This window comes from Crocuta crocuta, unplaced genomic scaffold (genome assembly GCF_008692635.1).
Source record: "Crocuta crocuta isolate KB4526 unplaced genomic scaffold, BGI_CrCroc_1.0 scaffold139, whole genome shotgun sequence".
In the NCBI taxonomy this organism is placed as follows: domain Eukaryota; kingdom Metazoa; phylum Chordata; class Mammalia; order Carnivora; family Hyaenidae; genus Crocuta; species Crocuta crocuta.
Window position 1 is genome coordinate 7,810,552 of NW_027533258.1, and position 24,724 is coordinate 7,835,275.

The 24,724-nt window shown below is 42.4% G+C and overlaps 1 protein-coding gene and 1 long non-coding RNA gene across 2 annotated transcripts in view; one reads left to right on the forward strand and one right to left on the reverse strand.

The window, feature by feature from the left end:
• The window catches only part of LOC144217066 (uncharacterized), a 206,018-nt gene that overhangs the window by 125,678 nt on the left and 55,616 nt on the right, over window positions 1-24,724 (reverse strand). The gene's annotated exons all lie outside the window — the stretch shown is intronic.
• Window positions 589-23,388, forward strand: LOC144217067 (myosin-4). The gene is made up of 38 exons (XM_077746536.1): window positions 589-792; window positions 878-1,021; window positions 1,374-1,530; window positions 2,246-2,273; window positions 2,362-2,476; window positions 2,907-2,999; window positions 3,154-3,217; window positions 3,363-3,461; window positions 3,589-3,692; window positions 5,619-5,757; window positions 6,371-6,489; window positions 6,577-6,726; window positions 7,511-7,681; window positions 9,183-9,492; window positions 10,304-10,374; window positions 10,780-10,867; window positions 10,968-11,085; window positions 11,607-11,730; window positions 11,818-11,954; window positions 12,083-12,338; window positions 13,052-13,294; window positions 13,597-13,773; window positions 13,997-14,142; window positions 14,431-14,521; window positions 14,607-14,996; window positions 15,465-15,591; window positions 16,033-16,151; window positions 16,279-16,475; window positions 17,678-17,861; window positions 17,946-18,111; window positions 18,213-18,337; window positions 18,998-19,306; window positions 19,877-20,080; window positions 21,435-21,560; window positions 21,650-21,820; window positions 21,911-22,015; window positions 22,120-22,215; window positions 23,232-23,388. The coding sequence occupies exons 1-38, from the start codon at window positions 589-591 to the stop codon at window positions 23,382-23,384; spliced, it is 5,820 nt and encodes a 1,939-aa protein (XP_077602662.1). The 3' UTR covers window positions 23,385-23,388.

Below are 24,724 nucleotides of genomic sequence, written 5' to 3' on the forward strand. Positions count from 1 at the left end.
TGAATGAACAAATGTACCTTTTACACCACTCTTTTAAAAATATGCCACCCAATGCATAGATCTGATTTTAATAATTTGGGCCAGGAGAAAACTTTGACGAAATATGAGTTTTTACATTAGGTTCAGATTGTAAAGCCATGGAAAAGAGTTATTTTCCGTAGTTTTGTATCATTGCAATGTCAAAAAAAAAACAAAAAGTGGGAAGGGGGAATGGAAAAAGGAAAACAAAGCAAAGCAAACAGAAAAAGAAAATATTCTGAGCACACTTGTGGCACCACAAACGTTGCTGACTGAACTAGGAACTCTTCCACATTTCTCTATGAAGCCTTACGACACAGTGGATGGAATGGAGGCTTCAAATGTCACAAACATGAAGGTACCAACATAGGGCCTTCAGATCTGTGATCCGATCCCTCAGCATGTATGGGACATGGGAGTGATCCCTACAGGCGGCGGTGAGGAAACAGGCAAGGCCAACGAGGCACAGGCATGCAAAACCAGGACAACACCCACCCGCCCAGGTCACTGTCAGGCTCTCTCTGCCCTCTAGGTACACTGGTGCTCTGTTGCCGTCAATAACTCCCAGCCATGAGTTCTGACGCCGAGATGGCCGTTTTTGGGGAGGCAGCTCCGTACCTCCGGAAATCTGAAAAGGAGCGCATTGAGGCCCAGAACAGGCCCTTTGATGCCAAGAATTCTGTCTTTGTGGTGGATGCTAAGGAGTCCTACGTGAAAAGCACAGTCCAGAGCAGGGAAGGGGGGAAGGTGACAGTGAAGACCGATGCTGGGGCTGTAAGTAACACAAAAGGAGGTGGGCAAACATAATTGAGGTTTTTCTGCTCCTCAGTTAATAAGCACCAGTTCCTTTTCTTAACAGACTGTCACAGTTAAGGAAGATCAAGTCTTCTCCATGAACCCTCCCAAATACGACAAGATCGAGGACATGGCCATGATGACCCACCTGCACGAGCCCGCCGTGCTGTACAACCTCAAAGAGCGTTATGCAGCCTGGATGATCTATGTGAGCGCCCCCTTCTTTTTCTTTTCACTTTTCACTAACTTCATGAACTATGTTAGCTAAAACCTATTAAAGACTTTATTTTCCAATTTGGTTACTATAATATTAAGACTGATAATCCAGTTAGTGTTGTGAATTCTAACGTATTTGAAAACACGCATGGGAAAAGCCATCTACTTAATGCTGAATTCGTTGGCAAACTGAAGCATCTTGTGTAGGGTGGCATGTGGGTGGGAGGCAGCCTTAGGAGAACAGACATCGTACTCTGGTCCCTCTTCTTTTGCACACTGAGCAGTATTTCCACGGCAGATTATTGAGGTGACTGCTGACTGAGCAACCTTGTCATTTCCCACAGACCTACTCAGGCCTCTTCTGCGTCACCGTCAACCCCTATAAGTGGCTGCCGGTGTACAACCCCGAGGTGGTGACCGCCTACCGAGGCAAGAAGCGCCAGGAGGCCCCACCCCACATCTTCTCCATCTCTGACAATGCCTATCAGTTCATGCTGACGGGTGAGTCCATAATTATAATTTATGGAGCCATTTACATAATGCATGTATGCTGGTAACATAAAAGACACAGAGGCAATACTTTGAGAATAAAATGCTCAGCACAATCACAATAATAATAATAGTATGCTAATATGACTAGTAGTACAATATAATAAAATTGGGAAACATAGAATAAAATGGACCCATTCCAAAAACATAGAGAATTTTGTTTAGATTTCTATGGTAAAATCCATACTAATTAATGCTAATTTCAGCTCAAAATTAACCAAGTTTAGTATCACGTATGCATTTTAATTACAGCTAATGTATCATCTCTCCAGAGTGACAAGTTATCATAGTCACTATATAACACTTTGGATGGGACGTTAATAACATGACAGGCTTATGCACTATGAACCAAGTGGCTAAATGGAATACGGAGCTGGTACTCTTCTGATACTGACACATTACTCTCATGGACAGTATGCTGAAATAGTGCATTACACATTCTATATCACACTAAACGTAACAGGAGTGCAACACACTAATTAGCACATATTTTGCTACTCATTTTAGAATCTTGTGAAAAAAAACAAAGCACCAATCCATATAGTTATTTGTGTGTGTGTGTGTGAGTGGGAAGTTTTAAAAGACAATTTTGAGTTTACAAGCACTGTGTTAATCTATGTGTTAAGTGTATTTTTCAGCATTATCTCTGGTTTCTCTTCTTTCCCAGATCGTGAGAACCAGTCGATCCTGATTACGTATGTAGATTTCAAAGGCTTTCTTTCTGTTGGATTTTGATCACGATAGTGGTTAGATTCTGACTTGTTCCTCCTGTGGGCTTGACAGTGGAGAATCCGGGGCAGGAAAGACCGTGAACACCAAGCGTGTCATCCAGTACTTTGCAACAATTGCGGTCACTGGAGAGAAGAAAAAAGAGGAACCTACTCCTGGCAAAATGCAGGTGAGTATGATATTCTTCCCAGGACAGAATAAATCATAGGCTTTGAAAAATATGACCAAGTCCTTTAGAGCCATAGCCACCAGGTGCAGGTGATGACAAAATGTGGAAGATAACCCTACTGAGGCAAAAAGTGCCAGGCGGCCCCGCTATAAGAATGAGATGCTTGCTGGATGCAGTAGGTAGCAGTTCTCACAACCATTTATGAGGAGGAAAAAATGGGCATTGAGGAAGACCGAAATCAAGGCCATGTCACTGGAGTACCTCCTCCCTCACTTTGTCTTCCTTCTACTCACTGTAGAAAGCCTTCCCTGAAAGTTAGAGAGTGCTGCGAAGGGAGGGGGCCAGGGGAGGAAGTCAATGGGAGGTTACCTCAGCAGACTGCAACTCATCTTTTCTGGGGTCTCTTTCTGTCTTATTCATTTCTCTTAAGGGGACTCTGGAAGATCAAATCATCAGCGCCAACCCCCTACTGGAGGCCTTCGGCAATGCCAAGACCATGAGGAACGACAACTCCTCCCGTTTTGTAAGTCTCGTGGTCTTCCTTTTCACGTGAACATCAGCACTGACCCTTCTGGATATGTGGTGTCAGTATCTTTCCCGTCTGTTTGGTCCATAGCTAAAGAAAACATTTGTCTGCCTTTGAATGTGTACAAAAGGTCTTCCTTTCTCTTTTTAAGGGTAAATTCATCAGGATCCATTTTGGTGCAACAGGCAAACTGGCTTCTGCAGATATTGAAACATGTAAGTTAACAAATACTAGGGATTAAAAATTTTCTTCTTCCAGGGTATATATTGAAAATCTTATTATCTATGTTGTGTGAACTTTCCAAATGCTTAATTTTCCATTGTGCCTTTTCTTTTAAATGTGATCGACCTGCCTTTCTAGATCTGCTAGAGAAATCCCGAGTTACCTTCCAGCTAAAGGCTGAAAGAAGCTACCACATATTTTATCAAATCATGTCCAACAAGAAACCAGAGCTTATTGGTAAGAAGTGTCTGTGATTTATTTCCACCGATGAAGAATAAAAGGCCTTCTTCCCAAAAAGTCCCTCTAAGATGTTTCTGATGACCAAAGCAATTCTGCCTATGTTTGTTCTTTTCCATGTGCACAGAAACGCTTCTGATCACCACCAACCCATATGACTTTGCCTTTGTCAGTCAAGGTGAAATCACAGTGCCCAGCATTGATGATCAGGAAGAACTGATGGCCACAGATGTAAGTAATAGGTACAAAACGGGAAAAAGCAAATTCATTTTGCAGTATGCAACACTCTCTTCTGTAGAGTGAACAGCATTAGTAGACAGATATTAAATAGGCAGTATTACCTTTCAGGCTTTCTTACCCTTGGAATAAAGTTACAGAATATTGCAATGCCCCCTACCATGTATCAGAAAACTTTAAAAGTCAGTAATAAATGTCAAGTGTTAGGCATTTCTTGACTGGTTGGCTCTTTACTTTTTTTCTCACCGGTCATTGGGATCAATTTCTGTACTCCAATAGTGACGTTTCTCCTATGTCACACCCTATAACCCAATAGTCTGAGAAAAGGAGTTAAAGTATTTTTACACTTTTTGTAACAGAACATGGTATTTCCACAATTTCTTCTGTAAGTTGGATGTAAACACGAACTTTGTTTCAACTGTGACTCTGCGGGCCAATGGTATTCCCCTCATCCCCTCCCCCCACCCCATGCAGCATTTGAAGAAATGGATTCTCTACCCCGAAAATTTTCTTTTTTGGGACTCTGTGAGCCTTTAGTTTTTGGAACTATAGATTCTCTCTGCCTGCTCTTCTTTTTTTAAGAATCATTGCTCTTTGGTTTATTTTCTTTATACATATTTTCAGTTTTCTTTTGAATTTCTGAATAGTCAATCTTCTTTGATTATTCTCAACTTTAATACCAGTGGGAATATCCCAACATTCCCAAGACAGGACTGAGAGGTGCTTACAAGAATACTTTTTCTCTTCTAATATTACATTCAAAAGGTCTATGAACTACTTGTATGCCTTTATCTGATAAAAATCAGCTTTCACAAGCTTTAACTCATTCTTATGTCCAAAAGTTTCAGGAGTTGAAGAGTTAAAAAAACAACTTAGTAGTGTTACTCCTAAGACTTCTGTAATATTAACATGGAGGCATTTTGAGTAGGTTGGTCAGTGAGCTGGAAGCAAATTATCTGGAGAGTCTTAGGAGACATGAGTGTTACATAACCAAACTCCCTCTGCCTTCTCAAAGCCTAACCTGGGCAACCAAGAAGGTGATCAAAACCTGATAGAGAAAAAAGACACAATACTTCAATAAAAGAAGCAGTTCTATTCACCAATGTCTCTTCCCTGCATGAGGAACAACCAGGTGAAGTTCCCTGACAGGCATCTCACGGCCAGCTGAGCTGGGACCTGATGTCACAGAAGAACATGGGGGAAACACAGGGCACCTGCTCTTCTCCTCATACCTTCTTCCCAACTACACCTGTCCTGTCCAGGAAGGCAGGCTAGGATTACATATTTGGCTGGGACAGTGGGAGGAAAAGGAGCAAACAGATTTGTGAGGCAAAGAGAACTCATGAGATAAACATATGGGGCAAGGCAGGGCTCATGTGGAGAAACGGGAAGAGTGCTGGCCTTGGCATCCAAAGCCAAGGCTCTGAGTTCTGGCTAGGTGAGTGTGGACAAGTCATATAAGATCTTCCCTGTCTACCTGACTCGATGGGAAACGGATGCATACTTCCTGGTGCTGCTTTGTGGAACAAAGTGCTAAAGAACAGAAGTGCCTTTAGAAAACGGCAAAGTGCGGGGCGCCTGGGTGGCTTAGTCGGTTAAGCGTCCGACTTTCACTTAGGTCATGATCTCGCGGTTCGTGGGTTCGAGCCCCGCGTCGGGCTCTGTGCTGACAGCTAGCTCAGAGCTTGGAGCCTATTTCAGAGTCTGTGTCTCCCTCTCTCTCTGACCCTCCCCTGCTCACACTGTCTCTCTCTCCCCTAGAAATAAATAAAAAATATAAAAAAGAAAAGAAAACGGCAAAGTGCTGGTCAAATGCAAGGGCAAGACAGGGCAAAAAGGTGGGGAGGCAGGCCCCCGTGTCCTGAGGGCATCTGCCATGGTGATCACTGTGAGCTGAGTCAAATCTAACTCTCTCCACAGAGTGCTGTGGACATCCTGGGTTTTAGCACTGACGAAAAGGCCGCCATCTACAAGCTCACGGGTGCCGTGATGCATTACGGGAACATGAAGTTCAAGCAGAAGCAGCGTGAGGAGCAGGCTGAGCCTGATGGCACCGAAGGTAGCTACGCTCCCTGCTTGCTCAGGTCATTCAATTGACACAGCTGACACCACCAGTTCCTCAAAGGCAAGGGCCACGGGTTCACTTTCTTGACCTCGCCTACAGTGGGGAAAAGTAGCAGGGAACAGAAATGACATACTGCATGTTTTACACAACTGAGAAGATTTGTGGAGATGTGATTTCTGCCCATTCCATTTTTCACTGCTTTACTGTACATTGGTATTTACGATCTGATTAAAGCATTTTTCATTCCAGTCAATAATTTGTGTGCCCACATGCAGTGGAGGAAAAAAAAACAGATTGGAATTTTCCTGTCACTACTCTAGGTTAAAATTTTGCAAATGATTTTTATCTGTGGCCTACTTTTGCTATGTTTTAAATATCACAGAGTATCAATCCCCCAAGTTCCAAATTACCATCTCCAAAAAAAGACTAAAATTAGTGCGAAAGTTGGCAATGCTTTTGAAACGATATGAACAAATGGTTTTGCCACATTTGTACATATTACTCTTTGAGCAGAACATTTCCTGTCATTGTCCTTCACACCTTAAGCTGTGCACACTATGTTTTTGTTTTTGTTTTTTTTTTTACTGTCCTCACCTGGTTCATGCAGTTGCTGACAAGGCAGCCTATCTCCAGAGTCTGAACTCTGCTGACCTGCTCAAAGCCCTCTGCTACCCTAGGGTCAAAGTCGGCAATGAATACGTCACCAAAGGCCAGACTGTGCAGCAGGTAAGTGAATGGCCTCAGTGAATTACACACATCCCAGCCTTCCCAGTGTCTTTAGTAACACCAACAACCATCACTATGTCTCTGAAGGTGTACAACGCGGTGGGCGCTCTGGCCAAGGCCGTCTACGAGAAGATGTTCCTGTGGATGGTCACCCGCATCAACCAGCAGCTGGACACCAAGCAGCCCAGGCAGTACTTCATTGGGGTCCTGGACATCGCCGGCTTTGAGATCTTTGATGTGTGTAGTGAACTGACAGAAAATTAGCAAATGCAAATCCCCAGTCGTGTGTGATCCATCTTGAGAGACCATTGAAAACTTATCTTTACAAAAAGTACAAAACAGAATTTGTGGGAAAGAAGAAGTCTTTCAGGAGATACAAAACAATATGGCATAAAGAGGAAAAGAGAGTTTTGTCCTTTCAAATCTAGGAAGTCTCAGAATGATTTGTGAAAGGTTAACATATTAAACATCTCTCCTGGACCCAAACAGATGGGTACAGAAATGCTTTCTTAAATTACTCAAAGAGGGGGTGCCTNTACTCAGAATATTTAAAAAAAATTTTTTTTAATGTTTTATTTATTTCTAGGAGAGAGAGAGAGACAGCGTGAGCAGGGGAGGGTCAGAGAGAGAGGGAGACACAGACTCTGAAACAGGCTCCAGGCTCTGAGCTGGCAGTCAGCACAGAGCCCGACGCGGGGCTCGAACCCACGAACCGCGAGATCATGACCTGAGCGAAAGTCGGACGCTTAACCGACTAAGCCACCGTGGCGCCCCTCAAAGAGAATATTTAAAAGATGTCCTTGGTTGACAGCATTTTGCCCAATAGCTTCATGCAAAAAGTCAAGTATCTGAGGAGTCAATCCACCTTTCTTTTGAATCATGTCATCTATTAAGAAAAATATCTGAATGTGTTCGTAATTAAAGCAAAATGCCTTAAATTCAGAATAAAATATTAGTAGCTCCCCTGTAGATATAAATACTTCAGTTACAAGTAACTTCCTACATTTATCTTTTCCTACAGTTCAACAGCCTGGAGCAGCTGTGCATCAACTTCACCAACGAGAAGCTGCAGCAGTTCTTCAACCACCACATGTTCGTGCTGGAGCAGGAGGAGTACAAGAAAGAGGGCATCGAGTGGACGTTCATCGACTTCGGGATGGACCTGGCTGCCTGCATCGAGCTCATTGAGAAGGTCCGTATGACTTTTCAAGCCTCTGGTACATGAAAAACAAACTGTCCATCTTCTTGTGCGGAACTGCAATCCCAACTCTCAAAGGACTAGCAGTGGTGTTTCATGACATTCGTGGGCACGGTGACCAGGGGCATGGTGCATCACAAGCGACACGTTATTAATGAGTGGTTTTTCATAGAAAAATAACTGTAATACATACATATCCACACACATAGGGACTCATGTTTCTCCTCCTTTTCACTTCATCCTCCCTCACTTTTGTCCCTATGTGAACTCATGTATGAGTGACAGGAATGAAATCACAAGTAGTCCTGTGAGTACGGTCATTGATCCTGGCTGTCCCATGATGCTGTACCATGCATAAACCATCCTTCACCGGCATCAAGGCAGGATACATTAAGGTGTCTCACAGGCTGGGAGGGCAGCTTTTCAGTTGTAGTCAGTAAGACCGTGTGGACTGCTGAATAAACAGTCTTACCTGGAAGGTGGGCCCTGAATTCATCCTTTATCAAGGAGGCGGGGCAATGATTCTATCCATTGTGCGTACACTAAAACCCAGCAAGCAATCATTAAGCACTTTCAAATGTGCACTGGGCACTCGCCATGTGCCTCAGGATGCCCACACATGGACAGTTATGTGTGAACACCAGCCTGAGCAGTGGGAGAGGAAAAGAAAGTATAACCACTATCTATGACAACTTCACACAGTCATGTCAAGATTCATGAAAATATGAAAGTGGAGGGGGTAGTATCAGTCTCGGTCTACCCAACTGGAGGAAAATAACTTTAATTTGGTGATACAGTATCTCTGCTATTCATGAAAACTATATGGTACTCAGTTCATGGAACATCAAAATCATTTTGGGGAGACAATTTGTGACTGAAAATCATCAACACTGAAGTTTCTGTCAGTCGTTTATATCAAACTTGAAAAGAGTCGATGTGCTTACAAAGCAAAACCTAATCATCATCACTCAACTCCACAGTGGAGGGAACACAGCACAGAGTACAGAGAATTCTAATGATACAACACAAGAAGCACTTTTCTCCTGAGAACGGACTACTTTTAATCATTAGCTGTGATTTCTCTTCTCTTCATACTTGTTTCATGTCTAGATTTGAAGTGAAGGAAATTACACTGTCAGTAGGGAAGAAAGTATTTCGATAGATACATATATAAAATAAAGAATTCAGCTTTGAAATGGTAGTTTTGGAATTTAATTTTATACTCTGAACATAAAGTTTGCCAAATGGCACAGATGGGCTCTTTTTTTTTTTAATTGAATATTCTAGCAAATATATTTCCCATATGTCCTTGATACAGGACTGTTACACATTTCAGTAGCAGAGAAGAGGCAGTAATGTAGAATCAGGCTTATTTAATTTTTTATCATCCAAAGTCTTATTCTGGAACATGTTCAGGTTTCCACCAAGTACATAAACTATTGGAGCATGTTTTTCTGAGGGACTCATACTATTATCCCTTTTTTCCTACTCTCAGCCCATGGGCATCTTCTCCATCCTGGAGGAGGAGTGCATGTTCCCCAAGGCCACGGACACCTCCTTCAAGAACAAGCTGTATGAACAGCACCTGGGCAAGTCCAACAACTTCCAGAAGCCCAAGCCTGCCAAAGGCAAGGTCGAGGCACACTTCTCGCTGGTGCACTACGCGGGCACCGTGGACTACAACATTGCCGGCTGGCTGGACAAGAACAAGGACCCGCTGAACGAGACCGTGGTCGGGCTATACCAGAAGTCTGCAATGAAGACTCTGGCTCTCCTCTTTGCCGGGGGACAAAGCGCTGAAGCAGGTCCTTAATATCATTAATATGTTCCTAGAGTCACAAAACAGATATATACTCTTTATCAGAGACGAATATAGTTACATCAAAACCTAACATGAAAATACTGGCCAATGTGGACCTAATGATAAGAAGTGTATTTAGTGAGTCTTATGATCATAGGCTTTCAGAGCTAAAATTGACACTGTGGCCTCATTTCACCCATGAGGAAACAGAGACTCAAACGTTAAGTGACTTGCTCAAGATCACACAGCTTATTTCAACTATTTCGATAGTACCAGCTCCTTCAGGATCCAGCTAAGCTGGAGACGAGGAAATCCTTTGTCAGGGCCCCAGTGCTTAAGGAATACAAGTTGTGTTCTCCTAAGTCCTGAAGACCAGATGTACAAGCCACAGTATAGAAGCACAAGCAAATAGGAATCGGGACTTCCCTGCAGGTTAGCAGAGGCTCACCTCCCTGGTACCAAGCATGCAACTCTGCCTCTTCTCTGGGGGATGTGTGCACTAAGGAGCATTACTCCTCCATCTCCTGGCACTCCCCTTTTGCTGATTTGGAGGAAAGGGGTCCTACCCTTCCCCACATCTACCCTTTTCATTCACAGTTCTTCTATTGCTGCTGTTGTTGTTTTCCTGAACACCTGTAACGTGAGCCAATGCATCTTTTTCTCTAATCCAGAGTTGAGGGAGGAAAGATACAGAGATCGAGATGGTACAAGTGAATGAGTGCACATTCAAATGTGGGAATGCCAGAGGGAATCCTGGGAGTCCTTGTACCTATGGATAGTACAAATAGTTTTAATTCTTCTGTTTTATTTTTCAGAAAGTGGCGGTGGAAAAAAAGGTGGTAAGAAGAAGGGTTCTTCTTTCCAGACAGTGTCAGCGCTTTTCAGGGTACGGTATACTCTTGAATGCCAAAAAACTACTTCTGTGACAAAATTAAATTATCATGACTTAAAAAAACTTTTAAAAAAAATCTATAGTGAAACAGAAAAAAGGTAACTCACGCTATACAAAAGGAAACAAAAAATGTGTTAGGAAAAATTGAACCACCCCCCCCCCTGCAGTGTGGGTTCAAACCTTATAATATATGAACCATCTCCCCTCAAAGCTCCAAATCTAAAAGATCTAGTGTTGAACAAATTTCACATGAAATCAAACCCTCTCTGGAAGCAATAACTGTAATCATTTACACTGACTTTATACATGAAATGGGGCACATTAACTACAAATCCTTGATAGGGACTCTCATGTAGACACAACAAAAAATGATTTTAAAACTTTTCCTATGGTTCCCAGGAGAATTTAAATAAGCTGATGACCAACCTGAGGAGCACACACCCCCACTTCGTACGCTGCATCATCCCCAATGAAACCAAAACTCCCGGTAAGACTCTTCTGACATCCAAGTAAGACTCCAGTGTGACCTCACTATTCTGTAGAAAACACTTTTTGTTTTGTTTTGTTTTTTTGTTTTTGTTTTTAAGGGGCCATGGAGCATGAACTTGTCCTGCACCAGCTGCGCTGTAATGGTGTGCTGGAAGGCATCCGCATCTGCCGGAAGGGATTCCCCAGCAGAATCATTTATGCAGACTTCAAACAGAGGTCTGTGTCTCATTTTTTTTCGCCCTTTCAATGTGCTCGTCTAGATCATTATCGCCACACAATGCAAACATCTTTTAACTTTTCCCTTAAAACTGAAATGCTGGGGCGCCTGGGTGGTTCAGTTGGTTAAGCATCCAACTCTTGGTTTCAACTCAGGTCATGATCTCATGGTTTGTGAGACTGACCCCTGCATCAGGGTCCACGCTGACAGTGCAGAGCCTGCTTGGGATTCTCTCTCCCCATCTCTCTCTGCCTCTCCCCTGCTCATGCTCACTCACTCTTTCTATCTCAAAAAAAACTTTTTTTAAAAAAGAAACTGAAGTGAAATTATCTGAAAGAAGAAAGTCTTGATTTATATTATCCTAAATTTTTAACATATTTTCCCAAGGTTTATCAGAAGCACTGTTTGATTATTTTAATGGAATTTTTTTTTCCTCAAAACTCTGTCATTTTTTTCAATGAAAAGTTACTATGAACTTTAGTAAGAAAAACAAACTTTTATGTTCTTTACATTCTGATAGATACAAGGTTCTAAACGCAAGTGCTATCCCAGAGGGTCAGTTCATTGACAGTAAGAAGGCTTCTGAGAAACTTCTGGGGTCTATTGACATCGACCACACCCAGTACAAATTTGGTCATACCAAGGTACCAACCTAAATCTCTACCATCATTTCATCACCTTTGGACTTTCTCATGAGTAGAAATGACATATCTTGCTTGTTCTTTGGCCAGGTTTTCTTTAAAGCTGGTCTGTTGGGAACTCTAGAGGAGATGCGAGATGAAAAGTTGGCCCAACTCATCACACGCACCCAAGCTGTGTGCAGAGGGTATCTGATGAGGGTGGAATTCAAGAAGATGATGGAGAGGAGGTGAGGGACCAAGTACAAGTCCTCGTTGTCCACATTTTCATAGTTGAATCCAATGTAGTCATTACTTCGGTCGAGTGCTGGTCACTGCCCACATTCTTCTTCATTCGCATCTTTGTTCTTTCCTACAGAGAGTCCATTTTCTGCATCCAGTACAATGTCCGTGCCTTCATGAACGTCAAGCACTGGCCCTGGATGAAACTGTATTTCAAGATCAAGCCTCTCCTCAAGAGTGCAGAGACTGAGAAGGAGATGGCCAACATGAAGGAAGAATTTGAGAAGACCAAGGAAGAGCTGGCAAAGTCAGAAGCAAAAAGGAAAGAACTTGAAGAGAAGATGGTAGCTCTGATGCAAGAGAAAAATGACTTACAGCTCCAAGTTCAGTCTGTGAGCATTAATCCCTGCACAGCTCAGCGACTTCTTATTCTCCAAACACTATATAAGTGGATATGAAACATTTTTCATTTAAGGTTTATAAATCAATGGTTTCCACTAAAACATGTGTTGTCATTGTTCATCTTTCAAAAATACTAAGACTCAGACCTAAAGAAGCAATAGATGCTAAGTCACAAATTATTCTGCATATGTTCATATGTACATTCATACACAGTATGGACATCAGAGAACAAAATCATAAGGATATCTATAGATGTTTTCCTTCCTTTATAGAACCTTCTCTTAGATGAGACTGTTCTTTCCTTAGGGAATATTTTTGTGCATAAAACAGAAGTTATGTTGTTCTTATCAGGGCTGGCAAATGGCTAAATTGATGAATTCCCCCTCAAACCTGAGAAAATTGAGTCCTAGAATTAAGAGACCTTTCCAAAGCAGCACAGGTGCAGATTTTGCCAAGGGCTAGTTTTCCTGATTTGGCCCTTCCACGCATGGATATCTGGAGGAAATCTCACATTTATATTTAAGTATACTACTATACTTAATCAGTAGATTAAAATTACTAACACTCTGTCCACTGGACTTTTAAAAGTTGGCATATGTATTGACCAAACTGGTTGAGTTACTGAAGTATCCACCTTTTAGTAAATTATTGTGTGTTGCAGATATATCTTATACAAATAGTAGTGTTTCATTTCCCCCATTAGGAAGCAGATGGCTTGGCTGACGCAGAGGAAAGATGTGACCAGCTGATCAAAACCAAAATCCAGCTGGAGGCCAAGATCAAGGAGGTGACGGAGAGAGCTGAGGAGGAGGAGGAGATCAACGCCAAGCTGACGGCCAAGAAGAGGAAACTGGAAGATGAGTGTTCAGAGCTCAAGAAAGACATTGACGACCTTGAGCTGACCCTGGCCAAGGTTGAAAAGGAGAAGCATGCCACGGAGAACAAGGTACAATCCTGATCCATTTTAGAGTGTTTACAAGTGCTAGCTTATTACTGAAGTACTTTAACTAAAAGTTTAATCTTAAAATCACTGAATATGAAAGAAAAATACTGTCATATTTGTCGTCTCTTTAGTCTTCACATTTATTTACCTTGATCCTTATCTCCTAAATTTTTCAGCTATGGAGCCCTGGGTTAGCTTTTCATCTCCATTTTCCATCTTAGGCTGACACTGTCCTAAGTTATTACCATGTTTTTTTCCAAGATGACGAGATGTCATTAACATTCTATAATCTGTTCAAATCTAAGGTGAAAAACCTCACGGAAGAGATGGCAGGCCTGGACGAAACCATCGCTAAGCTGACCAAGGAGAAGAAGGCCCTCCAGGAGGCCCACCAGCAGACCCTGGATGACCTGCAGGCAGAAGAGGACAAGGTCAACACCCTGACCAAAGCTAAAACCAAGCTGGAGCAGCAAGTGGATGACGTAAGTGTGAAAAACAGTATTTCCTCTGATGATAAAACAAACAGTTGTGGCATGCAACCGTCAATAATGTTCATATACCTTTTTCTGTGGGTTTAAAAATAATCATTAAAATTCCCATGCTATTTGGTGCATCATTTAAAATTCTCCTGTGCATCTCTGATGGCCAGTAACATATGGCTCAGTGCCTTAGGACTGAAATAAATAAAATCCACTATGAATTTAGCTTGAAGGGTCTCTGGAACAAGAAAAGAAACTCCGCATGGACCTAGAAAGAGCCAAGAGGAAACTGGAGGGAGACCTAAAATTGGCCCAGGAGTCCACGATGGACATCGAAAATGACAAACAGCAACTCGATGAGAAACTTAAAAAGTGAGCATGATATATAGTTCAACTGTAATCTGCTTATTGTCTGTCAATTCATCTGTCAATTCAGGCCAAATATATGTTTTAAAGATCTCTAAAATTATACTTTGGAGTACACATAAACAAACAAATAATGACAGCTTTGACTTTTTTACTTCATGAAAATGGTATAGTATTGACTTGTAAAACATGTACTACTCACGTCCTCAACAAGCAGCATAAAGACATTCCACTGTACGCAGCAGAGATGACTGGTAGGGAACTGACAGAGCATATGTGTTGCCTCTCTGACAGGAAAGAGTTTGAAATGAGCAATCTGCAAAGCAAGATTGAAGACGAGCAGGCCCTCGCCATGCAGCTGCAGAAGAAGATCAAGGAGCTGCAGGTGAGTCACTGCCTCCACCTCTTCCGCGCATCACAGGAATCAAAACCGCCATGAGTTGCCATTCATGTTGGTGTGTCACCCCCAGGCCCGCATCGAGGAGCTGGAGGAGGAAATCGAGGCAGAGCGGGCCTCCAGGGCCAAAGCAGAGAAGCAGCGCTCAGACCTCTCCCGGGAACTGGAGGAGATCAGTGAGCGGCTGGAAGAAGCCGGCGGGGCCACTTCCGCCCAGATCGAGATGAACAAGAAGCGAGAGGCCGAGTTCCAGAAGATGCGCAGGGACCTGGAGGAGGCCACCCTGCAGCACGAAGCCACGGCGGCCACCCTGAGGAAGAAGCACGCGGACAGCGTGGCCGAGCTCGGGGAGCAGATAGACAACCTGCAGAGGGTCAAGCAGAAGCTGGAGAAGGAGAAGAGTGAGCTGAAGATGGAGATCGATGACCTTGCTAGTAACATGGAGACTGTCTCCAAAGCCAAGGTTTTTATTAACTTGTCCCCTTTTCATTTTATAGAGTCTATGTATGACTATATACAATCTAACTGTACAAACTTTAAACATTATCTCATGTTACACCTGTTCAGCATCACTCTATTGAAATGAATCATTTCAGTGTTCCTATCTTATTTGTACAAACCACTTTAAATATTGTCACTATGACCATGAAAGAATGCAATTACAGAAAAAAAATTCTCTAAATCCATACTCTACAGGATGCAGAATTTAAATGATGTTCATGTTTTCCAAAAGGAAATAATCTCATTTCCATAATCATCTGTGTATTCGTTTAGCCTAAATTATGTGCCTCTACATACAAGGCACCATGCAGGGCTTTGGGGTGGAGAGAAAAGTACATAAAACTCAGCAATTTTCCACAAGTAGTTCTCTCCAAATCCAGACTCACAAATAAAAGTGTCTCTTCTTCCTGTTTCCTACTTTCCACCACAGGGAAACCTCGAGAAAATGTGCCGCACACTGGAGGACCAGCTCAGTGAAGTGAAAACGAAGGAAGAGGAGCAACAGCGTATCATCAACGAGCTGTCAGCCCAGAAGGCACGCTTACACACAGAATCAGGTCAGCAGGCGCCGGCCAGCGCCCACAGAGGCAAGGAATGGAAGGCAGGCCTCCACTTGTGAGCCCCTACTGAACACCCATCAGCTCTCAGGCCACACGTGCCCACCATCACTGATTTGTCATTCTTTCTTCTTTTTACTGGGAGATGGCAAAAAGGATGATTCTAAGCCATAACTGAAAGAAACTTAAGCTCTGCACTGCAATTTTAGTTGCTGTGGCATTACTCACAAAAAAATATTATATATATGTCTCCTAAAATATCAAAGAAAGCTCACATTTTTTTAAAAAAAAAACCCAAGAAACACCACCTTCTCAACCGCATCAAAGTTCTTGAGTTTTTCTTTTCATCGTGGAATAAGAGAGTTCTAACGTTACAGCATTCTTTAAACTAGTCAGCGCTTAGACAACAGAACTAAAGCTCTCGTGTTTTGTCTTTCCCAGGTGAATTTTCACGACAGCTGGATGAGAAGGAGGCTCTGGTGTCTCAGCTATCACGAGGCAAACAAGCATTTACACAACAGATTGAGGAGCTAAAGAGGCAGCTGGAAGAGGAGTCTAAGGTGAGAATTCTCCAGCTGAGACTTTCAATCATTTGAACTTTGCACCATGACACACTATTGAGTTTCACTTAGAGAATATCAATGATCAGAACATAAACCTACAATGCACATTTTTGGGTTGGTTCAGGCCAAGAACGCGCTGGCCCACGCCCTGCAATCAGCTCGCCACGACTGTGACCTGCTGCGGGAACAATACGAGGAGGAGCAGGAAGCCAAGGCCGAGCTGCAGAGGTCCATGTCCAAGGCCAACAGCGAGGTGGCCCAGTGGAGGACCAAATACGAGACGGACGCCATCCAGCGCACAGAGGAGCTGGAGGAGGCCAAGTACGGGGTCTTAATGATGGGGACAGAAAGAAAAGTATAAAAAGAAAAAATAATAAAAGAAACAATATTCCAGGAATGAAGACAGGTGAAATATAGCAGCCAATCTGATTACAGAGTGGTCAAAACCATCATTTTCTCTTTATAAACAGGTATATGACCACCGAAGAAAGGGCCAAGACAACAGCCCTCCCCATATTCTGGTCTACTACAAAAATATCTTAAATTTATTTCTAACAAAATGAATCAAAAAATTATCAGCATACCCTTTATGAATTGAAATAGAATTAATTTCCTTCAATATAAGAAAAAGTGGAGACACTGAGGCTATCTGGTATATTATAATGAATATTATAATTAGCAATAATCAGTTTATATCTACCTGGAGTATTAGAAGTTCAGAATGAGACTACCACACTCTGTCATTATTTAACTAACAATCAGTATCAATAAGCTTATTCACTAATTATGCACAATTTTTATGGAATAAAACTCATGGGAGTTACACATGAAAAGGCAAGAATCATTATGTTTCCAGTGAAGGAAACTTCTCTAAACTGGATATAGCTCAGTAGTTGTTAGAATGAAGCAGAAAGAAGGGGTTTGGTGAGCATTTGCAGAGGGAGCACTCCAGGTAACAGTGTGAGCTGGGGGAGGTTGTGAGTTAGGGGAGCTGGTGAAGGAAGGTATTTGGGGGAAATGTGATTATGGAATAATATTTATTGTTTGGGGCATCAGACCCAGAACGTTAGTGACTAATCATATAGCCTCGGACATGTCACTTTGGGCCCCAGTTTGACTCATAAAGAGGACCATGTTTTACGAGGACAGTCAGCACTAGCATTCCTTGACAATATGCCTCCTGTTGACGCTGTCACTCCCTCACATCCTCTCCTTGCTCACTCAGCCGAAGCGCTTACTCACTCTGTCTCTCCCGCATGAACACGCACACACACACTACCACCACCATGCACACAAAACAGCCTGCCTCTTAAATGTGTTTGACAACCCCAGAGATAGAGAGAAGATCTCACTGGGGAGAACTAAAGAGACAAAATGGGTACTGAGAAGACATTTTAGGAAATCTTAACAACTTGTAGACACAAATCTTGGGGAAAACATGCCTTCCTAGTCAGCAGCTTTATAAAGTCCACTGTGGTGGCTGCGACTCTGCTCTCGCTCACTCGCACTGACCAACGTTTCAGGAAGAAGCTGGCCCAGCGGCTGCAGGACGCTGAGGAGCACGTGGAGGCCGTGAATTCCAAGTGTGCTTCCCTGGAGAAGACGAAGCAGAGGCTCCAGAACGAAGTGGAGGACCTCATGATCGACGTGGAGAGATCAAACGCGGCCTGCGTGGCCCTGGACAAGAAGCAGAGGAACTTCGACAAGGTGGGCCAGCCTGCTGACACCTTATCAGAGTTTTACTGGGTCTCCCTCTCGCCTTGCAGAGGCTGACAATTTGCTGCTTTTCAGGTGCTGGCAGAGTGGAAACAGAAGTATGAGGAGACTCAGGCTGAACTTGAGGCCTCCCAGAAGGAGGCCCGCTCTCTCAGCACTGAGCTGTTCAAGGTCAAGAATGCCTATGAGGAATCCCTGGATCACCTGGAAACGCTGAAGCGGGAGAACAAGAACTTGCAGCGTGAGTCTCTGTAATCCTTCTACTTCCAAAATAGCAGGAAGGCATCTTTTCAAGTCTTCCTTTTTCTCAACTGAGTTTGTTATTTTACTATTAACCTACAGAGGAGATTTCTGACCTGACGGAGCAGATTGCAGAGGGAGGAAAGCATATCCATGAACTGGAGAAAGTAAAGAAACAAATAGATCAAGAGAAGAGTGAACTACAGGCTGCCCTGGAGGAAGCAGAGGTACCCGTTTCGTTGGCTCACTTATGCGTTGTAAATAAATGGGAAAATTAATAGCAACTGAGATCTATCACGTTGCAAAGCTGCAGGGGATAACTCCTATAATTCAGTGAGAAATACTGAATTTCCTTGGGAATGCAGACTATCAGGTTGAATTAAGATGTATGAACGTTTGCATTTTTTAATGCCTTCTTCAAGAAATCATCATAATGTGCATAACAAACAACAAGCTCTCTAGGTATCAACAGGGAAACAGCATCAAAAAAACATGATGCCGACTGACCCTCCCCAGTCCTTGGAATCTGGGTTGCGCTTGCCTTTCCTGCTCTCAGAGGCTGCTCTAAAAACAGAGCCTTGAGACAGTGGTGTGGTGTTGAGAATACCTACATGGTACACGTGACTAAATCCATTTACGGCCTCCTTGTAAACTTTTAAAATTTGGTGAGCAGATGCAGGATCCATTCGGCCTCCTTCCATCCCAGACCAGCCTCTTACCCAGTTCCCTTTGCTATTAGTAAATTGCCACTACCAAGCTGGAGTGGCCTGCCTCTTTCTTTGGTCTCTTCCTGCCCTCCAAGTATAAGGTCCAGTTTCAGATTATACCTGGGAAGATCCTGAGGGGGTCAAGAACCAAGAGTAACCTAAATGCTCCTTTTTAAAAAGGGATCTCTTGAGCACGAAGAAGGCAAAATTCTTCGCATCCAGCTGGAGTTAAACCAGGTGAAATCTGAGATTGATCGGAAAATTGCTGAAAAAGATGAAGAAATCGATCAGCTAAAGAGGAACCATCTCAGAGTGGTGGAGTCGATGCAGAGCACCCTGGATGCCGAGATCAGGAGCAGGAATGATGCCCTCCGGATCAAGAAGAAGATGGAGGGAGACCTCAACGAAATGGAAATCCAGCTGAACCACGCCAACCGCCAGGCTGCAGAAGCAATAAGGAATCTTAGAAACACACAAGGAATCCTGAAGGTACTCTGGGATAAACACACACGGCGTCATGCAGTCAGCAGTGTGCAATTGTGCAATTTATATGCCATAAACCTAAATGATATGGTAATCAGTGAAAATTTACACAGCTAAAGCTTACACAATTGAAATATAGCTTGCTTCTGGAAAAGTCTAAGACAAAGTTCACTTTGTCACCTGAAGACACGGCACAAATCATTTTATATGAACCTCATTTGTATAATGTATGTAAGTATATACACATATTTTATATATATACATACACACACACTTGTTTAATACCTATAAAACAACAACATTAGACTAACTCATCTCTGAGGATGCTTTCTTGATCCAAAATTTTATAGCTTTAGCCATAATGTTTTTTTTATGATTCACAATCTAAAATACAACATCATGTTCTTTTGAATAGATCTGCTACCCTCGGCTACAGAGAATGTCATTAAAGGGACTTTCAGATTTTTCCTCTCTAACCATTCTCTAAGTTACTGAGAACAAGGTGTATACATGACCCTAAATTTATATTCACTTTAACTGGAAAATGAGTAAAAGTCTTTGCCTCTTTGTGTCCAGGACACTCAGCTACACCTGGATGATGCCATCAGAAGACAGGATGACCTTAAGGAACAGCTGGCCATGGTGGAGCGCAGGGCCAACCTGCTGCAGGCTGAGATCGAGGAGCTGCGGGCATCCCTGGAGCAGACAGAGAGGAGCAGGAAAATCGCAGAACAGGAGCTCCTGGATGCCAATGAGCGTGTGCAGCTCCTGCACACCCAGGTGAGATTTAGGACTATGGCTAAGCAAATGCACTTCCTGAAGTTGAAGACAACCTGAGAGGATAAGCTTGTTTATAAGTAAGGAATAACCCTGACCAGGGTCCTTCGTGACATTCTGGAGAATGCACATTACAAAGGCACACTGGGGCCTAGCCAGCTCACAAGTATATGTGTAGGCTGCCATAATCATGTTGATTAGAAAAAATTTATAGGGTTGTAGAAACTTTTGTAAAAAAAAAAAAGCACAGAAGGCCATCTGCTCATAACCATACGTATGACATTAGTGGTCATCTTGTCTTTGGCAACTCTAAGCTGCAAACAAATAAGCAAATAAAATATAGGAGAAAGGATAAGCCACCAAGTAATTTTATGTGTCCAGGATGCACATAAAAGTTAACTACATAAAATATAAAAAGAAGTTCTTAAGCACAAATTCACAGAAACCATTACTGCTAGTCAGCATTTGTTGTTTATAATGGATATGTAAATAAATGGTGGTGTAGCCTCACAATAGCTAATAAGCAGCCATTACAGTATGCCTTTATTGCCATGGAAAGATGTTCACAATATTAGTAAGTGAAAACAGCAACTTAAAAATAATATATAAAGCATGATCATTTTTGTCAAAAATATATAGGAAATATCCAAAAGGATAAACAAAAGTATTATCAATGGTTATCCCTGTAGTCAGAGTACAATAATTATTCTTTACTCTTATTTTGCTAATTTATATGTTTTTTTGTAGTAAACATATATTACTACATACTTTTAAAAACTGCACTATAAGGAAATAGCTATCATGAAAATGTTAAAATCACATAGGACAAATAATTTTAAATTCAGATTAAAATGCAACATTTTTCTTACTCACTCTTAGTATCCTTGAGTTGATTAAATACTTTTAAATACCATCAATTTTCCAAAACATAACAGATCTTTGGTTCATTTTTGTACCAATAAAGATGCTATTTATGAATTTTAGATATGAGGCCAACCAAATGTGAATAAACGACTAAAAATTAATAATCCATTTTCCATGAGCCACAGCACTTTACATTCTTTTTCTTGGGTCACAGTTGTGCTTCATACTTATAGGCACCTAGTGATAATTGCTGAAAATCTTCGAAATCAAAAATCAAATTCTGCCTGGAATAATTTAAGAAAATATTTATTAACAGAAGTATGGGTAGCAAAAAAGAAGAGAAGGCATAACTTAGAGTCAACTTTTGATTTGATTTTTATGCTGAATTTTTCTTGGATCACAGATTTTTGCCTTTATACACTAGTAAAAATGATAATGTAAATAGGATGTAATTAAATGTGCTCCCCCTCTTATTTTTATTAATTTGAAACAGAACACCAGTCTGATCAACACCAAGAAGAAGCTGGAGACAGACATTTCCCAGATCCAAGGAGAGATGGAGGACATTGTCCAGGAAGCCCGCAACGCAGAAGAGAAGGCCAAGAAGGCCATCACTGATGTGAACAGAGGGCAACACGGTGGTGGTCAAACTTGAACCCTGGTGTGCCAGCCCAGCTCTCTCAACTGGTTTTGCTTCACTGTTCACAGGCAGCCATGATGGCCGAGGAGCTGAAGAAGGAGCAGGACACCAGCGCCCACCTGGAGCGGATGAAGAAGAACCTGGAGCAGACGGTGAAGGACCTTCAGCACCGTCTGGACGAGGCCGAGCAGCTGGCCCTGAAGGGCGGGAAGAAGCAGATCCAGAAGCTGGAGGCCAGGGTGGGTCTCTATCACGTCATTCTGTTCCTGACTTGCTTGCTCATGCAGCCAGTTACAGCCAAACTTTTAAACACCTTTGTTCTCTTCCAGGTGAGGGAGCTTGAAAACGAGGTGGAAAATGAACAGAAGCGCAATGTGGAGGCTGTCAAGGGTCTCCGTAAACATGAGAGAAGAGTAAAGGAACTCACTTACCAGGTGACCTGCCTTTCCACACTTCTCAGGCCTACTTGCTTTCAAGAAAGTGAAAATAATGCTTTGTTTTCAAATAACAACACTATTTGCTACCTCTTTCATTTCAGACTGAGGAGGACCGCAAGAATGTTCTCAGGCTGCAAGACTTGGTAGACAAATTACAAACCAAAGTTAAAGCTTACAAGAGACAAGCTGAAGAGGCCGTGAGTATCTGCACAATGAGACAGAAAAGTTCAGGAGCAGGTTCAGGTTTTGGGGAGCCTGAAGTTTATAGAATTTTAGAGTCTTTCTTCAAGACAAAGAATACAAACTCAGGTGTGAACATGAACATTTGGAATGAAAAGAATTTTACCACTAATTACTGGAGCCTTAGATTCAGGTTCATTTCTTCTGAGACCTCTTTAAGCAATTTTCCAGACATGTTAGTGTAGAAATGCTTCTTGGTTACAGCCTACTTCCCTCCCTATCGAGAACACTCTGCCACTGCCAGCAATCTCCAGCACTCACAGGGCTGTGCAAATGAGGGCTCTTAAGTCTAAGCTCTACTGAACAAAATTCATGGTAAATTCATCAGAACTTTTCCACTTCGTTTGGATGCTTTCTTATCTTGTTATCCTTCTCATCCTGTTAAATTCAGAAACTTCCCTTAAGATTCTCAGCACCCAGTACTACCCCTGTGCCTACTTTTTTTTTTAAGTCTATGTATTCATTGAGAAAGAGAGAGAGCACAGGCAGCAGAGGGGGCAGTGAGAGAGGGGGAGAGAGAATCCCAGGCAGGCTCTGTGTTGTTAGCACAGACCCCAACACAGGGCTCAATCCCACCAACTGTGAGATCATGACCTGAGTCAATATCAAGAGTTGGATGCTTAACAGATTGAGCTGCCCAGATGCTCCGACTATGCCTACTTTTTCAAGTTTGTCTCACAGATTCCAATTCCTGCTACTTTGATCTCCCTGTTGACATGATAGCATCTTAAGTTTACAAGGAAACTCTCTCTGGTGAGAGAGCCCAAGCAGGGGTTTGTTAAGCCCACTCGTTCATAGAGGCAAGCATGTAGGATGCCTTGCCCTCAGGTAAGTACATGACCAAACAATAGAACCCTCTGCTTTCTCACTTATGAAGCAAGTCCATCAGTAGCCGCTTCCAGAAGTAAAGAAGGCAATGAGAATCAGAAAATGTCAAATTTTCTTGTTCTCTCAAATGCATTTCTTTTCTCAGGAGGAACAATCCAATGTCAACCTTGCCAAGTTCCGCAAGATCCAGCACGAGCTGGAGGAGGCCGAGGAGCGGGCTGACATTGCCGAGTCCCAGGTCAACAAGCTGCGGGTGAAGAGCCGGGAAGTCCACACGAAAATCATAAGTGAAGAGTAATTCATTCTTCTGCTGAAAGGTGACCAAAGAAATGCACAAAATGTGAAGTTCTTTGTCACTGTCACATGTCACTGTAACATTAAGGCAATAAAATCTTCAGAGAATTTTGCAATCTAAAAATACATGTGTCTCTTAATCACAAGTTCTGCAGGACTATCAGAACTAATTCATTTATTCAACAGTTGTTAAGCTCTTCCTGTGCAATCAAAGACGATGACAAAAATGCATGTGATCAGTGAACAAACATGAATAGAAGGCAAATGAAATTCCGTTCTCTGAAAAGATACAAAGGTGCTTCATGCACCCTCAAATCCATTCATTTGCCCAATTTTACTATGTGTCTGTACAGAAATGGGCACCAAGGATATGACAATTATCCCTACCTTTGAGGAGCTCAAGCCAGTAGGACAACATTCATTCAAACAGCTCTCAAAAGATGAGTAGATGGTTATCAGGTGAAAGAGAAATGGAGCTGGTCATTCTGAGAAAACAAGCATGAGATTTCAGAGCGGTTTAAGCATAAGCTCCATGAGCAAGGCCCTCAGATGAGGCCAGGGACAGAAGGGAAGGCCTGACTGTGAAAGGGACAGCCTCATGTGTGGTGCTGAGGAATCAGGATATGCATCAACCTGGTGAAATTTCATGAGGAGGAGAGTTGACACATTTCCAGTGGAAGATAGAGTAGGAGAGGAAAGACCGGAGCCTGGAGAGACTGGTGAGGCTACTGAAATGGTCCAGATTAGAGGTGACAGGGATGGAAATGAACAAGAATGTAGAGTGCAAGCAGGCACTGGTATAAAGAATAGGCCAGAAGAGCAGTGAAGAAGTGACATAGTGTCACGGAATTCAAACCCCCCAGTTTCTCTGTGATTATATATTCTAGTTCCCTTTAGGGGAGATTCTCTTCCTCCGAGCCCCTCCAAGAAAACAGACAGAGCTTCTTAGATAAATCCTCCTACTGACCTAATTTCTACATACAGTTCTGCTTACCAAACCCAAAGAGTCTGATTTTGTTCAGTACCATGCATATTTTAAGGAGGAACCAGAAAGGGTATTTGTTATTAGTATCAAAAAGAATGTGACTGAAATTATACCAGAGTCATTGCCGGAGTAGTCTTTTCTTAAATTTTTTTAAAGCTTACAATTTGGCTTTATTGTGTAGATATTTTAAAAAATAAGATAGTAGGATCCCAATTTATTCTTTTATAGTGGTGGATATCCCCTTCTAATGAGGCTGGTTCAGGGATCTCCTTTCCCAATGTAGGAATCCTAATTAGTAATGAGAAGACTGCTCCATAAGAAGAGGATTTAAGAGGTGTGAAAAATAATTAATAAGGAAT